The following is a 16,284-nucleotide window of genomic DNA, read 5'->3' on the forward strand; positions in this document are numbered from 1 at the left end:
TCTATTTATAGGTGATGGTGTCGTGATCGAGCTTTAAGGGGAGTAGGTGGCTAACTTGGAGAGCAAGGGTAGGAGAAGGCAAATGTCAATTTGTGGGATGATACGTATATGATGAATCAAAGCTAGGATGGAGGTGCTTTGACTTTGTTTCTTCAATTTTCTTTGTTTTGTACGGAAGTAACAAGGAGACCAAATAAGACACACAATTGAATTGTTATGTAGTCAATCTCAAATATTTTGTCATATCCAGTTTCTTGCTTGTTGGAGGATTCGAAATATAGTACTCCTCCGTCCCATTTTAAGTGTCCTAATTTGACTTTCAAAGTATTTTTCATTTAACTTTGACCGTAAATATTTTTGTATTCACTTTATAATAGTTGATGAAACTTATATCATTCAAAAGTACATCGAAAATTTAATCCATTGATACAATTTATATCAAGTGTTGTATAACACAACAAAAGATAATTACGGTCAAAGTTCAAAGATAAAGACTTTGAAAGTCAAAACAAGACACTTAAAATGGGACGGAGGGAGTAAAATTTAGACATAGTTAATAGTTTTTGCAAAGCTATTAATTTTAAAAAAGTTAATGATCACTTATTTAGTTGTTGGTCATCAATATTTAGCATGCTAATCAACTTTATTTTGTTAGACATAAAACTAATATCTGGTTTATACTTCGTTAGTTGCAAATATTTTGTTTAGCTTCCTATAATGAAATTTGTTGTGCGAAAACTCGAAAGAATGACCCGCAATTTGCCTACAAATAATAAAGATTGATTGAAGGCCATGTGGATTGAATCTGCCTAGCTACAAATAATAAAGATATACGTGACAACTTAAAGCCGGCTGAACCAAGCTATAGTTAAAAAACTTTCTGAATAATTAGAGTGTCATATGATGAGAAAAGTCATAATATTTCAGTAACTTAATTTTTAGAATAAAATGATTTAGGGAGAGTACGTTGCATCAAGAAAACACCTTGGGAGAATAACAACCCGTTTCCTTTTAAGCTATTCTTTTTCGTTTTTAGTTTTACCCATCTAGCCCTTTTCCGGTAAAAGCCTGAATCTACTTATTCATAAGCAAATCGGTTAAAACTGCCACCACTATCCTTTGTCAATGCTATGATTCTAAATATATCAGGAATTTATGAAGTATGTTTACCTATAGGTTATTAATTAATGGGGAAGAGAAGGTTTAGAACTGGAAAGACCACTTTGCAAGTTTGATGGAGCAAGCACATCAACGACCCCTCTATGGCTCTTCTAATCCAAGTTCACAAGTAATGGACAATGTAGTTTCATATATGGACAGATAATGTTCATCTTTATACAAGTGATTTTAAAGTTTATACGGATTTCTAGATCTTTTTTTGTGTGGCTATTGTATCATTGAGTAACACATACCTTTACCACCCGCAACTAATGTTATTTAATGGGCTGAGCCGGCAAGGTAACTCATGTCTCGTAGATTTCTTTCCACCTCTCCTGCATCTGCTCTTATAACTATGTTTTTTAAACACACCCGTTGTTAAAGCTTTATGACTAAGATCAGTGTAATCAGGCGAAAATGGTTTTGGCTTGTACGTTTACTCGCAGGATTAGCATAATGTACTCGAGAAGAAAGAACGTAAATAGTTCTTTTATTGGGTTCAGTCAACAATTATTCTTTTGATGTTATTTGCAGGTTGATTCTTTTTGTGTTATATGATAGTGGCCCTATGTTTTACCTGCATGAGTGTTCATAAAGCAACGACTCTATTTATTTGTTCTTACTGTGATGGAAGGTTTTATTAGCAGTTTTTCCAGATGGGTGCATATAGCGAAACATAGGTTTATTGTTTGTTGAATTTTGGATCTTTAAACGTTAAGGAACTTTTATGTGTTATATTTGGATTGCATAAGATATTGTTGAGTTGTGCAATGTTTGAGATTAGTCCAGGATGGGTTGTATTGTTTTTTAAAAGTTAGCACTTAAAAGGAAGCTCAATTTGTTGCGTATAGATACATAGTGTTTGGGTTAGCTTATTTTTTTTTTTCCCTTTTAACAAAACAATGTTGAGAACCTAACAAGTTACCTTCCATATGCTTTCTTAGATTTTGCCTTTAAAGTTCTTAAAAAACCAATAAGCATGAGCTTACTTGACTTAGCTTACCAACTATATATTAAACAAATGTGATTATTATATTAGATAAGTTTAAAGAGAGATAAACATTGACGCTTATAAAGTTTTTTGGTTTGACAAAAGTCCTTAGTAAATATGTATTAGGAGTATTATTATTATTATTTTTTAATAATACCAATGTTGAAAACTCTAAGTTAGCTTTATTAAATTTGGATTTTTAAGCTCTCAAAAAACCAATAAGCAAAAGCTTACTCAGGTTTAAGCTTATTGCCTTTTAGCTTTTACAAAACTCAACAAGCTATTAGAAAAAATCTGAGAAGCAAAAGCAGGGCGGCTTTTAGTAAAGATCATATTATGTTTGACCACAATCCACAAGTTATACAAGAAGCAAACGTCAAACACATATCTGAGAAAATATTTGAGAAACAAAAGCAAGGCAGCTTTGAGTAGAAATCATATATCTTTGAACTGCAAGCATATCAACACGGTGCTCATGCTAACGTTTAGACGATAAGGGACAAACCTTTAACCGGACGCATCTAAACTGTTAGTTTCTGTAACTTTTGTACAGCACACAGTGTTTCAATCAGCACAGCAGGAATAAGTGACCCAGAAAATGAAACTTGGAATTTCCAAAGATAATATTCATTACACAAAGACATTGTACACTACAGTTACAGTTACAAAGACATTGTACACTAAAGTTACAGAAATCAATCCTACGCCATAAACCAACTTTCATGTGAAACACAAAGACGTTGTACACTACAGCTACAGCTTGAACTATCCCTCTAAAATTTCAGAACGCACAGAAAACTTCAAAACGAGAGGAACACTAGCAATTTCCACTTACTTGTCCCCTGGAGCACATTTCTTGTACATGTACACTGAGGAAGCTTTCTTTAACAGTGTCTCCAGCACCTGCACCTTAACTTCATGCCATTCCTTCCAGCATTTTCCCACCTCTATACACCCCTCCGTTGATTTCAGCCAAACAGACTTTAACTCTCGCTTCTTCAAAACGTTTTTCGGTAGAGAAATAAACCTACAGTTCTCTACCACTAGTTTCTCTAGCCGTGGGAATGATCTAGCCAAAGTGCTTAGATCTGGGGTCTTACCAACAGCTGCTACCTTTACATTGAGGCTTTCCAGGTTCTCTCCAGTTATCAAAGTGAACGGATCAGCAGACACGTTTGGAGCTCTCAACTTTTTGAGCTTTGGGCAAAGTTTTAGTAACTCGGCGAAGCCTTCATCCAAAACATCATATTTCATCCCAATGATGAAATCCGCATCCTCTGCATACAGCTTCAAACACTCTATATTCCTCTTAAGCTCAGCAAAATCAACAAGGCTCTTGCATGTCACAGCTCCCTCCACCACACATATCGACAAAGATTGCAATGAGGGGTAGCCATTGGCTATGTGCTTTAAACCCTCATCAGTAATGTTGCTTTTACCTTCAGAATCCACAAATTTTACTTTTGATAAACTCTTGCAATGCTTACCAATATATTCCACAGCAAAATCATCTAGATCATCGGACGAAGCCTGAGCAAAAGAGAAAACAGGATAAAGATTAGCCGAAATTTCTTATAATCAGATACTTCAAAACCAGATTAATAAAATAAATACTCAAAAAGAATGACTACCTGAAGGATTCTAATGTTCATGCAACTTGTTATCATCCTCACAAGATCCTTCCGATCAACTACTAAACCCCGAAGGTTGAGGCTGATGATTTGGGCAGCAACAGGTAAAAAAGTGTCAATATAAAAGCCAGGAACTGGAAGCGACGAATTCTCAGCACTTGCTAATGAGAGGGACTCTAATTTCCTTGACTTGATGAGTTGGTGTGAAACCTGATCACAGGTTCCAGTGGAAAGGTTCTTACCCTCGACGTTGACAACACCACCTAGGTGTTCCAATCCTGTTGCAGATTTGATGAGTTTCAATAGATTTTCAGGATCACCAGTACAATTATTTCCTACATTTTTACCCGATACTTCTATGGAAACCATATTCTCTTTATGAAGGGAGGCAAGGAATTCACTTTTGGAATTGGAATCCAGGAAGGTGCACGACCGTGCAATTAAATGAGTGAGGTTCCTAAAACGAATACAGATTGAAGTTAATGAAAAACCAATATAATAAGTTTAGAAGAATAAAAGAAATTTACTGCTATAGAGGTATACAAAAACACTAACACATAACTAAGCATAAAAAAGCACAAAAAACTTAAAGTAAATCAAGGATGACATACTATATATCCTACCACATATATTTTTTACAAACTTCAACTTTTTACTTATGTGCATACGGGCTGACATGACAATACACCCTAAAACCTTTGTTTGACCCCAAAACGAACCCAAGACCCGATAGACAAAGTAATAAGGGCAGTTACACACCATACTAATAGAAAATTGGTAAGATAGGCAGTTAACAATAATGTATCTAATACCCGATTCTACTGGAGTACGAAACGGACTCTTCGTTAACAGTGACACGTTTAAATATTAATTAGTCATATGCGTATGATCTAAAACAGCCATAAAAGACCGACCCATATAATGCAACACACCAGGCACCTGTTTGACCCAAGACCCATAAAAGACCAACCCGTATAAGCCAACGAAGCAGGCCCCTGTTTGACCAAAAAACACCCATATAAGCCAAAAAAGAAGAAGATTCAATAACGAACCCTGTTTGACCTAAAAACACCCAAGAATCAAGAAACACCCATATAAGCCAAAAAAGAAGAAGATTCGATAACGAACCCTGTTTGACCTAAAAACACCCAAGAATCAAGAAACACACATATAAGCCAAAAAAGAAGATTCGATAACGAACCCTGTTTGACCTAAAAACACCCAAGAATCAAGAAACACCCATATAAGCCAAAAAAGAAGATTCGATAACGAACCTGCAACCTGCTGCAACGGCTTCAAGCCCGGTGAAACTGAAACCTGAACACGATCTCAAGGTCAGCTCCTTGAGATTCGGGTAGTCGGTGGAAAACTTCTTCAAATGTCGATCTTTGATTGAAAACCCATGCAAAAAGAGACGCTCCAAGATCTGGTGTTCCTTTAACACGTTATTCCAAGGCCCGAAACTGGCGAGGGGATCATCATCTCTTTGTTTCTTGATGGGATTCACCAACATGATTGAATTAACATGAGGGAACCTTTCTATAACTCGGTTTGGATCGATAGCCCACACATTGGACACTAACACTTCTCGCCGGTTGTTGCAATCGCAAAGAAACCATTCTTTATTTAGTAAGGAGAGGGTATTGAGTAGGCGGTTGGAAAGGGATGCGTTTGTGATGAGGGGCAACATGGGCGGTGGGATTTTGGGTTTTTTTTCTTCTGCCATGGCAGTTTTCAAGAAAAGAATGAAAGTGATTAAGAAAATTGGGATTTGATTAAAAGATTGAAAGAAAAGAATGAATGAATGCAGAGGTGTAATATGAATGATTGTGTTAGAAGGAGAAGAAAAGGAATTCAGGGTTATATATGTATGTTTGTATGTATATAATTGCTTGCGTTGCAAGGAGAATATATATAGGGGAGTTGATTGAATGAAAAGAAAGAATTCAGAGGTAGAGGTATATATGTATGTATGTTAGGAAAAGGAGTGGGAAAGTTAAGTTTGGGGATTTTGAAATATATTTGTATTACTCGGTAAAAATAAAAATAAAAAAGTTAATAAATTTTTAACATGATCATCATATCATATATGATATAAATATATTATAAGTAAACCCAAACCGTATTCCAAATGATAATATTTACGAGAGTACAGTATTAATGTAACAAAAACATTCATGTTGCAATAATCCATGTATTTACATAAAAGTAACATCCAAAATTTAACAAAAAAAATATAAATAAATACTGCTAAATATGAAAAAAAGAAAACCTTAGGCCTTCTTCTTTCTTCTTCTCCTTCTTCTTCTGCTGCTGATAGATAGACGGACAGACAGACATAATAACAGGTCGATTTCTTTTGGACTTTTGAAAAGTTGATTCCTTTTGGATCGTTCCCCTCTAAGCTCATCTGCATCTTCTCTTCGCGGCTGCTTTCTTACTAGGTTTCTCATTACTGTCTTGTTTGGGGGCGGAGAACATTACCTATTTTCTATCTGTCTCTATTTATTATTTCATTCATTCGCCCTTCTACTTGTTGGGCTTTGACTTGGGCTCCCTCCTAGCATCATGATCCATCTACGGGCTTTGTTTCGGGTCGGGTTGGGGACTTTGGTAACTTTTTTTTCCTCTTTTTTTTTTTTTACCCAGCCTCATGAATAGACATGGGCAAAATAACGGGCCCCAAATAAAACCCGTTCAGATATATCGAGAACTGCAACCGAAAAAAACCGGTTCCTCAAAAACCGATCGGTTTGGGACCTGTTCCAGTTTTGGATCAAGAAATGGGTTCGGAACCATTTCTTGATAATAAGTATAAAAAAAACCGAATAGAAATGTTCAAACGTTGATCAAGAACCGGTTCTGGTTCCTAGTAGAACCGGATTTTGGTTACCTCTACTTTCAAATATATCGTCTAATAATCTATCAAGAATATTAGTTCCTTGTTATTTTTTTATTTATTTATTTCTTAAAAAATTATAATTCTTAAAAAATTTGATAAATATATGTATAAAATTATCATTATCTAAGATGTCAAAATTAACTAACTTTACAACACAAGTGACAATAATTCTCTCGTCTTTTCTTTTTCACTAATGAACCAATAATCTCATCCTTTTTTTTCCACTAGTTTAGAAAACTTCCTTTTTTATAACTACTTTAATATAGTAATTGCAACATAAGACTCTGGGTCCTTAAAATATCCACGCCACCACCACCATCAGTTACTTCTTTATGTATATCCATTGTCGTTAACCATTTAGCCACAAGTGTAGTTTTGGCTTTTGTTTTCACATGGCTAAGTTTGATTGCAATTTGATTTATGATTCATCCGGCTTTTATGTTTTCATTTTTATCTTCTTTATGAATTTTATTATTCAATGACCTTTTATATTGTTTTTTATCAATGTGTGTACGGTTATTTCATCAAGACGACCTCTTTTCTCAAATATATTTTTTTCCTAAAAACCGGGTTACTCATTGTTCATCTACTTTATTATTACTATGAGGTGATACTTTCTTATCAATGTATGTAGGGGTATTTTAAATGTAAACGATGGTTCTACACGCATAAAAGCATTCACTAATTAAAATGACAAACTGAAATTTTGATTTTCAAGTGATACTTGCATATATTGGTCTAGGAGAAAAAGAGAGAACATATCTTGATGCTTCTCTGTTTGGATTTCTTTGGATAATCATGATGTTTTATATCATTTACAGGTTAATCAAAGGAACAATGAAAGATAAGATAATCTCATAATGACATAGTTTAATAGAATTCGGAAGTTAACTCATTTTGATTGCGTATGGAAGACCTAATAAGATCTATATATGCTTGGACAAGTCTTCGTAAGCCTCCTGCTACCATTGTTATGTGGTCATGTATCTTTATTAGATAACAAACCTTTTGCTAGGGAAACGAGGGCAAAAAGTGTATAATCTAATAAAGTGAAATAATACTCTATCCGGGTCCTGATTAGTCTTGCCAATCAATAAAATGGAACAAGGTCTAGATAGCACGTACTACTCTTGCTTTGTGAAACTTGATACCATACATATTCTATTAATCATCTTCCATATAAAAATATTACTTTGAATAACAATATCATCATTTTCAGTTTTTTATTTTTTATCTATAACTACTATCTTTAAATATATCAAAAAGAGAAACTTTAATTCCAAATAGAGAAATTTGGACCATTAGATAAAGTTTAACTTTTAATTATAGCCATGAGATCAAAACGATGATATCATATACCTTTTTTAATCTTTTTTATGTAACTTTAATTTAATAAATTAAATAATTAGTATTTCCTTATATAAATTTGTAGACATTAATAATAAATGTTATTTATAATATAATTATGGAAACTAATACTTTTTAAATTTTATATCATTTTCAATCTTTAAAATCAATTTTTGACTTTTTTTTTAAATATAATTTTCATTTTAATTGGTGCGATATACAATTGACATAACTTTTCAATAATTACTCAACGATTTTTGAGTTAATGTGAAACTGAAATAAAAACACCAAAAAAGAAATCTATAATAAGATATCACAATTATATATGTATCAAAAAAATAGTTGTATGAAATCATAAAGATATTATGCATAACTTTAAGTTAGATTAGCACATCATGTGATGTATAGATAGATAGTTAAATTGGTTAGGAAATTTTGTAAATAACTAGATTATTCAAGCAAAATATTAAAGCACAAGTACAATGACAATAGAGACATATTCGGATGCATGAAAAACATTCAATCAAACAGACCTCTAATAGATGAAGAATCCATTTTCAACTGTCCGGTCACCGTTAACCGGAATCTCAACGACCATTAATCTAACTTTACGTTTTTTTAGTGGTTCAATTTCTTACCCAGTTCAATTTGTCATTAATTATAATATATATATATATATATTCCCGCGTATTACGCAGGGTTATAATTTAGTTAGTTACTAGATTTTAGACCCGTGTCCAACACTGGACACGAGACTTACGACATTATTAATAGTAAGATATTAATAGATGTAACTCATAAAAAGGCTTATAAGTTCTAAGTTGAAGATTTAAAGTGTTAATTCAAATGTCAAGAATGTTAAGCTAATAGAAAAAAAAAACTAATGTAATAAAAGAATATTGAAAGCATATACCATCCTTCATCAATTCAAAGACTTCTTTATAGACGCAATTTATTGTATTAACACTTTAAAGCTTCTTCTCAACTTAACTCGGGACACTGCAATGTAAAATTGTTCGTGTGTGAAAACTGAGCGTTTTGGTTGGAAACCAATTTTAATATCATTGTAAAAATAATTATTTTAGTTATTTGTTTTTTATTAAGTAAATAAAATATGTTAAACACTAAATAATGACATCGGCGAGAGTCAATTTCATGAAATCGAATGATATAATTAGTTAATAAGTTATTAGTTCAACTGTCTTTTAATGTATATATATATATATATATTAAAATTAAAATCGTACAATTACTATCAAAGTTTTAATATATTTACGTTAAATATAATTCATTTTTAATTAATAAGTTATATATGATAGAACATATTATTGGATATATCTTAGGTATTATTTTATTGGATAAATATTAGCTATTATTCCATCGGATATATATTAGTTATTATTATTTATTTAATATATTAAAATTATTGGGTAAAAAGTGTAAATTTGTGATGGAAAACAAAAAAATGTAAATTAAAGTCAAAATTGAAAACAAAAGTCAACAATAAAAATTTGAGAGTTGTGATTGGTCGATAAATTATTAGAACAATTATGTTTTAGTATAATAAAAAGAAAGATGCTATTATGAAAACTCAATTAATATGTTATCTTGCAAATAATGTAGATTAAGGATATGTATAATGTTAATGTATGTAGCAAAATATGATTTTTAAATATATTATAGAAGGTAACTAAAGGTAAAATTCAATTTATATAAACCTGTCCATCCTTGAATACTTCCCTCTTTAAAATTCAATTATAGAAGGTAACTAAAGGTAAAATTCAATTTATACAATTTTTCACTGATGAACCAATAATCCCACTTTTTTTTTCCACTAGTTTAGAAAACTTCCCTCTTTATAACTACTTTAATAAAATAAACAAATATCGGCCACCACCCAGAAAACTACTGTTGTCGTCATCTGTCAAAATCACCCCTTTTTACCCCATTGTAAACCAACGATGTTGGATCTTGATGTGGTGGGATGGGATGGTCGGATATTTATGGTTAACGATGATGGGGTGATCATACACAATCCGATTTGGGGATTAGGGTTTGTCACCATCAAAAAGTGAAAGATGGAAAAATGATTGTTATTGTCAGTAACACTTTCGCATAAATCAAGTGAACAAAATAAAGAGGTTCCTACATCAATTTAACACTTTCGTAGATCACTACATGATCGTAGTCGTTGAGCCGATCAAAAATAAAACTAATTACCTATAACTAGTATGGGCAAGTAGAGTATCGTATCCACATGGAATCAAGGGAAAGTGTTAAACAATTTTACAAAGTTAATTGAACTAGGCATAAACATAAAACGATTGATTGATGATTTGATAAACACCTAAATTTGATTATAAACTTAACACAATAATTCAATTAAATAAAGGGATCATTCTCATGTTTCAAATTATGTTTTTAAAAGTATAACCTAACCTATGTTCGTTGGAAACCACATAGACATGATTCGTTATAAGCTTGGATTGAATGAACGTTAAGAACTAAATTAATCGGTTGTGATGATTCACGATAACGAAAACCGGGGAATTGACACAACTAGATTTTCTATTCATTAACAAAATTACAAGTTCATAAGAGATTCTTCCAATAATAATTGATTAACAAGAATTTGAAATCAAAAGATCAATGGAAATTATTCAAGTCATAAACTAGTAATCATTCAAACAACCCAAACAACATTAGATGTTAAAAGACTAATGAGAAATTAAACATCTAATCCAACATGAACATAAGAAAAGTTGAATACAATTGTCTTACATAATTGTTCACCTGAGAATGATCAAAAGAGAATTAGCCTATAATCTTCATCATTGATAGCATCATTGATTCTTCAATTGGGGCTTTCATCTCTATGGAATTGTGATTTGATGATGAAATTGGGGTGTTGGGAAGGTTAGAAACTGATTCTTATGTGTGAAAATATAAACTGAAAATTGAATTAAATCCATAATTCTCGGATGCACTTTTTGGACTGGCGTAGCCTACTCCACAACTGGCGTAGCTTATGGTGGCTCAGAAAAGCATTTTTTCAGATTTGACTTCCTTTGACTCGTTCTTGATCCTTTTTGCTCCAAATCGCAACTTAGGACCTGAAACACTTAACAAACATAAACACGCCCTAATTCTTCTATTAATCTTCACAAAACATATCACTTCCATATCTTAAAGTAATACAAATTAGGCGTTTATCACTACATTACATAATCGTTCACTCATAGTTGGTTACACTCCGGTGCCTTAATCCCTATTCCTTTTTACGTCCAACGTGGCATTATCGGTTACAAATAGGATATCACCCGGTAGGATACATTAAAAAAACAAAAATGGAAGATACTTATCCAGATAGTCAGTTTAAAAGGTCATTATACTATATAACCATTGAGTCACTTTGGTGGCATAATCCCAATTTAAAACTGTCCATCGCTGAATACTTTAATATTAACTAGGTGGTTTGAGCCGCCCAACGGGCAGCGTCTCCACAGTTACCCGTTTTCATTTTAAGGGCAATATCATAACCACACTATCATATTAACCTTAATCAAAAGAATTACATTAAAAAAATATCAGATAGCCAGTTTAAAAGGTCATTATACTATATAACCATTGAGTCACTCTAGTGGCATAATCCCAATTTAAAACTGTCCATCGCTGAATACTTTAATATTAACTAGGTGGTTTGAGCCTCCTAACGGCGGCGTCTCCACAGTTATCCGTTTTCGTTTTAAGGGCAATATCATAACCACACTATCATATTAACCTTAATCAAAAGAATTACATTAAAAAAATATTTAACAAAGCAAATGAAAATAAAAAATTGCAATAAAAAAAACTAAAAAAAACCCGGATAATATATATGTAAAACAAAAATTTTACAAAAAACTGTAACAAAAAGTTTTTCAAAAATTGTAAATGGTCAACCCTGCGCTTGACGTGGATATCATTTTTTTATGAAGGAAAATAGGTCAACTATAACATCATGTTTATGCTTTCTTAAAAACCTCATAAGGGGAAGAAGTGTTTTAGAAAAAAATGTGAAAACCTAAATCAAAGGGTGAAAATTTCAAGGTAAAATATCTTAAAAAGAGTTTCAAAATCATATAAAGAGTAAAATGTTTAGAAATATAAAAAAAAAAATAGAAAATTTGTAATATTTTAAAAGTATAAATATATATCGTTTGAAAATTTTAGAAAAAAACAAAAAGAAAAAACAGTTTGTGATGCTGCCATGTTTTGAACCCTTGACATTTTAAATCAAAACATATGTACAAACCATCTCATCTAATAACATCTTTGTTAAAATCATTTGTTTATTAAATATATATTTTATACAAATGAGGTTTTGTATACTATGCTTTAATACTTGTATTTTACTGTTCACATTGTTTTTCCTTAATAAAGGATATATATAATATAATATAATACTTTGTAGATTTTGATTTGATTAGACTCCTAATTTTATATAAACCTAGCTTCCTTATAGTTGGACGTCCCCTACAAAAGCAACACAAGGACATATAATAATAATAATAATAAATATAAAGTCGATCATCATCATATAGATATAGATACATAGAGACAGGCAGGTACCAGGTCGATCGAATGACTGCAGGCGGTAGAGCCATGCGCCAAAGGATGATGAGTATGGAGAAACTATCGGACGACGAATTAAGCAACATATTCATCCGATTACCTGCGAGACAGCTTGTCCAGATGAGGTGTGTTTCTAAACCCTGGAATGTTTTTTTATCTACTGAATCCTCCTATCTCACCAAATCCCATCTCAATCATTCACTCCGCAACAAACATAATGAAATTGTCCTGGCCTTCACCGTCCGCAATAAGGGTGGTCCTGAAGTTTGGCCATACAATCTCTCCGGAACTCCATTTACCAATCTCAGTGATCTTGTTAAGGTACCTGCAGATAAAATCCCACTAATGCGACTTTCTTCCAAGGGCGGTCATGTTATAGGTTCCGTTAATGGCTTGCTATGCTTTTACATCGGACCTCCTGATTTTGTTAAAGGAATTTATATCTGGAACCCTTCTTTATCACTTATAATGCCTCTCTATGTATTGTGCGATCCCAAGTGGGCTCATTCATATAATTATAGATTCTATTTTGGGTTCGGGTTTGATCCCAAGACTGATGACTACAAAGTTGTTAAACTTGTACGAGATCATGGCAAACTAATGTGGCTGCCAGTTGAGGTCTACAGTATGAAAAAACGCTCTTGGGAGTTCATTGTCGATAGCTTTCCCTCGGATGTTGATAAAGGCTTCGATATGTGTGTAGATGATCATGATGGCCATCTTCATTGGTTGTGTAAGATGGTTGATAATAATGACATCCAAACAATAGTAGCATTTGATTTGGGTGTGGAGTCCCCCTCCTTCCGTCAGATATCTCTTCCAGATTCCGTAGCCAGCAACTGCGATACAGATAACCTGCAGCACACCAAACTATGTATGTTGCACGGAAAGCTTTGTGTGGTGTCATATACTATATATGATCATGGTGAGGGTAAGTTACAAGTGTGGGTAATGAACGAGTACGGTGTAGCTGAATCTTGGGTGAAGAGCCACGTGCTGTCAAATTTGAAAGGTGAACATACAATACCAATTGGATTCACATTAAACAGTAAGTTTCTTTTTCATGATAATATCAAGGGTGTATTGGCCTCGTATGATCAAGAGACAGCAACGGTTACACACCTTGGGAGTTATCGTCTTCTTCATTGCCTCGGGGAAGTGGTTCAGTATGTCGACTCGCTTGTTTGGTACGCAGGACCTAGCCACGAAGAGTGGGTAAAGGTGGCTCAACAGTACTACTTTGAGACCATGGGACTAAAATTCTAAGGCCTTAAATATTTTATATATAGACTTAATGTTTGGATTTTGGACTAACTACCCCTCTAAAATTTCTTATTGGTTTTTGCATCACATCTTTTATATTACTAGTTATTCAATAACATAAGTGGAGATACTTAAATTTTTTGCTTTTTTTTTTTAATTCAATTTTATATGTTTTGGCTACACACAAAAGGACCGTCGTCCTTATAATGCTGGTGTGAGTATCACTTGCACTATGCACAATTGGTTGGTGGAAAAGCAAATCCAAGAAAAAAAACTCGATTGTGTAGCAGCTATTTATGACAGGTGTGTTCGATAATGTAGAAGAGGGTATTCATCACTTGATAAAAAGAATTTGAGATTCTTGAAGTAATTACAGTAACCTTGGTAAAAAGAGCTAACAACATTCTCAATCTGATCACCTTAAAGAAGTTCTGTCTGAGAATATATGAGCATACCTTACATCACTTTCGCGTTTGGTTACAAGAGTTCGCAACTGGAATTCCTCTTTAGTTTTAATCTCATCAAGCAATTGAAAGTAGTATTGATATCTTTCCCAATAAGTTTCTACAAGGCAGCTTGGTTCCCCAAGATGTAAGCAATTACCAAATGCACATTTGGATGGATTCACTTGCCGAAAGAATCTTGTGAACCTGATAAGAATGGAAGTCAACATGTCAACACAGAAAAATCAATGACGACAACACAGACGCAGCATTATCTGCTGATCGGGTAACTAGTTGAAACGGGTCAAAGCGGCAAACCACCTCCCAGTCAAAAAGCCTGAACTCACCTCTTGTCACAATAATTATTCTGTTTCCAAAAACAATGTCACAATAATAAATTGAATTTTTAAATGAACAACAGCAATATGTACCCGTTAAGATATAACACAACCCAAATCGGCTCATGCAAGAATATGGGTTAAACATCACTGGTAGATAGTTTTTAAATCAAGGTAGATGCCAAACAAGCTTTAGCAAAAAAAATCAGATGAAGCTGGCACAAAGTTAACAGGACAAACCTCTGGGAAGCACAGGGCAAGGGACTGTTTTCTTACTTTCAATAGACTCGGTTGGTTTATGGGATTAGATTATGTAGACTATTTACTTAGACTTTGTACTTAGACTTTGATTTTCTGTGACCTCCGTATTGGTTTTGGCCTTGTGTAGAGGTAGGCTTAAACCGAGGGGGGAGGTCACGCTAGGCTGACCCCAAAATGCTTGTTTGCCGGAGGACATGACCAATGAGAGGGGATTTAGAGGACTAAGATTAGTTTAGGGATTTGAGAGTGTATGTGAGGAATAGGATTTAGTCTAGCTAGGTCGCCCTAGTACTTTGTTCCGTAGGTGTTTAGCACCAATTATCTTTCTGCATGGTTGGTTCCTTTTTATATGCACGTATGCTTTGTTGTTTACTTATCCCATGTTGGCTAGTGTATATGTATTGTTGAACTTGTACTAAAATTTGTTAAGTTGCATGCTTGTTACTCCCTCACGCTCACAAACAGGTATTTCCTTCTTTGCTATCGGCGACTGACAGGTATGATAACTAAAAAATAAATCTTATCTATAGGAGATCCAAGTAAAATCCACACCCTTCCAATGAAAAAACTCCATGTCTCACTATTTGTATCATATACTCACATTTGTACCAAACTAGCAAATTCTCATCCTCTCTCTAAAAGTACACGACAGTGAAACTATTTGCACACTCTCGCTCTCTTTCTCTCTAGTCGGCTCCCTTTTCTTTTAGAAAAATCGATTTGTTGTGTTGAACGGTAAGCGCGTTAATTTTGTTAAACTCCGTTATTTGACCGTTATTGATCCAGACCTTTAAATTTACCTTATAACCCCTTTAACGTAATGGTAGACCTCCATTACCGTTATAATGACCGTTAAGACTGTTATTTACAACACTGGTATATAGAAAAAAGTAGGTGTAGAAGTACAAAATGTGATTGGATTATTATCTCTAGTCTGGTACCATTAGAGGAACAATTTGATCTAAAACTTTTTTAAAAAGTTTTTAATAAAAAACTTAAACATTGGAGATGTTCTGAAAAGTATATTGAGAAAAGTAGGTGTAGAAGTACAAAATGTGATTGGATTATTATCAATACCAATAGAGGAAAAATTTGATCCAAAACTTTTTTAAAAAGTTTTTAACCAAAAACTTAAACAATAAAGATGTTCTAAAAAGTATATAAAAAAAATTAGATGTAAAAGTATAAAATGTGATTGGATTATTATCTTAGTCTGATATCCTTAAAGGAAAAATTTGATCCAAAACTTTTTTTAAAAGTTTTAACAAAAAACTTGAACATTAGAGATGTTCTAAAAAATATATAGAGAAAACTTAAAATTTGATCCACCACCACC

General features: G+C 33.2%; 2 protein-coding genes across 2 annotated transcripts; one reads left to right on the forward strand and one right to left on the reverse strand.

The window, feature by feature from the left end:
• Positions 1-2,736: 2,736 nt before the first annotated feature.
• Positions 2,737-6,248, reverse strand: LOC122585167 (GRR1-like protein 1). The gene is made up of 3 exons (XM_043757274.1): positions 5,055-6,248; positions 3,781-4,237; positions 2,737-3,679 (listed from the first exon to the last, which is right to left on the reverse strand). Exons 1-3 carry the CDS (start codon positions 5,504-5,506, stop codon positions 2,981-2,983), a joined length of 1,608 nt encoding a protein of 535 aa, XP_043613209.1. The 5' UTR covers positions 5,507-6,248; the 3' UTR covers positions 2,737-2,980.
• Positions 6,249-12,652: 6,404 nt separating this feature from the next.
• On the forward strand, positions 12,653-13,909 carry LOC122593010 (F-box/kelch-repeat protein At3g06240-like). The gene has a single exon (XM_043765350.1). It carries the CDS (start codon positions 12,653-12,655, stop codon positions 13,907-13,909), a length of 1,257 nt encoding a protein of 418 aa, XP_043621285.1.
• The last annotated feature ends 2,375 nt before the right edge of the window (positions 13,910-16,284 follow it).

The sequence above is a fragment of the Erigeron canadensis genome, chromosome 1 (genome assembly GCF_010389155.1).
Source record: "Erigeron canadensis isolate Cc75 chromosome 1, C_canadensis_v1, whole genome shotgun sequence".
NCBI lineage: Eukaryota > Viridiplantae > Streptophyta > Magnoliopsida > Asterales > Asteraceae > Erigeron > Erigeron canadensis.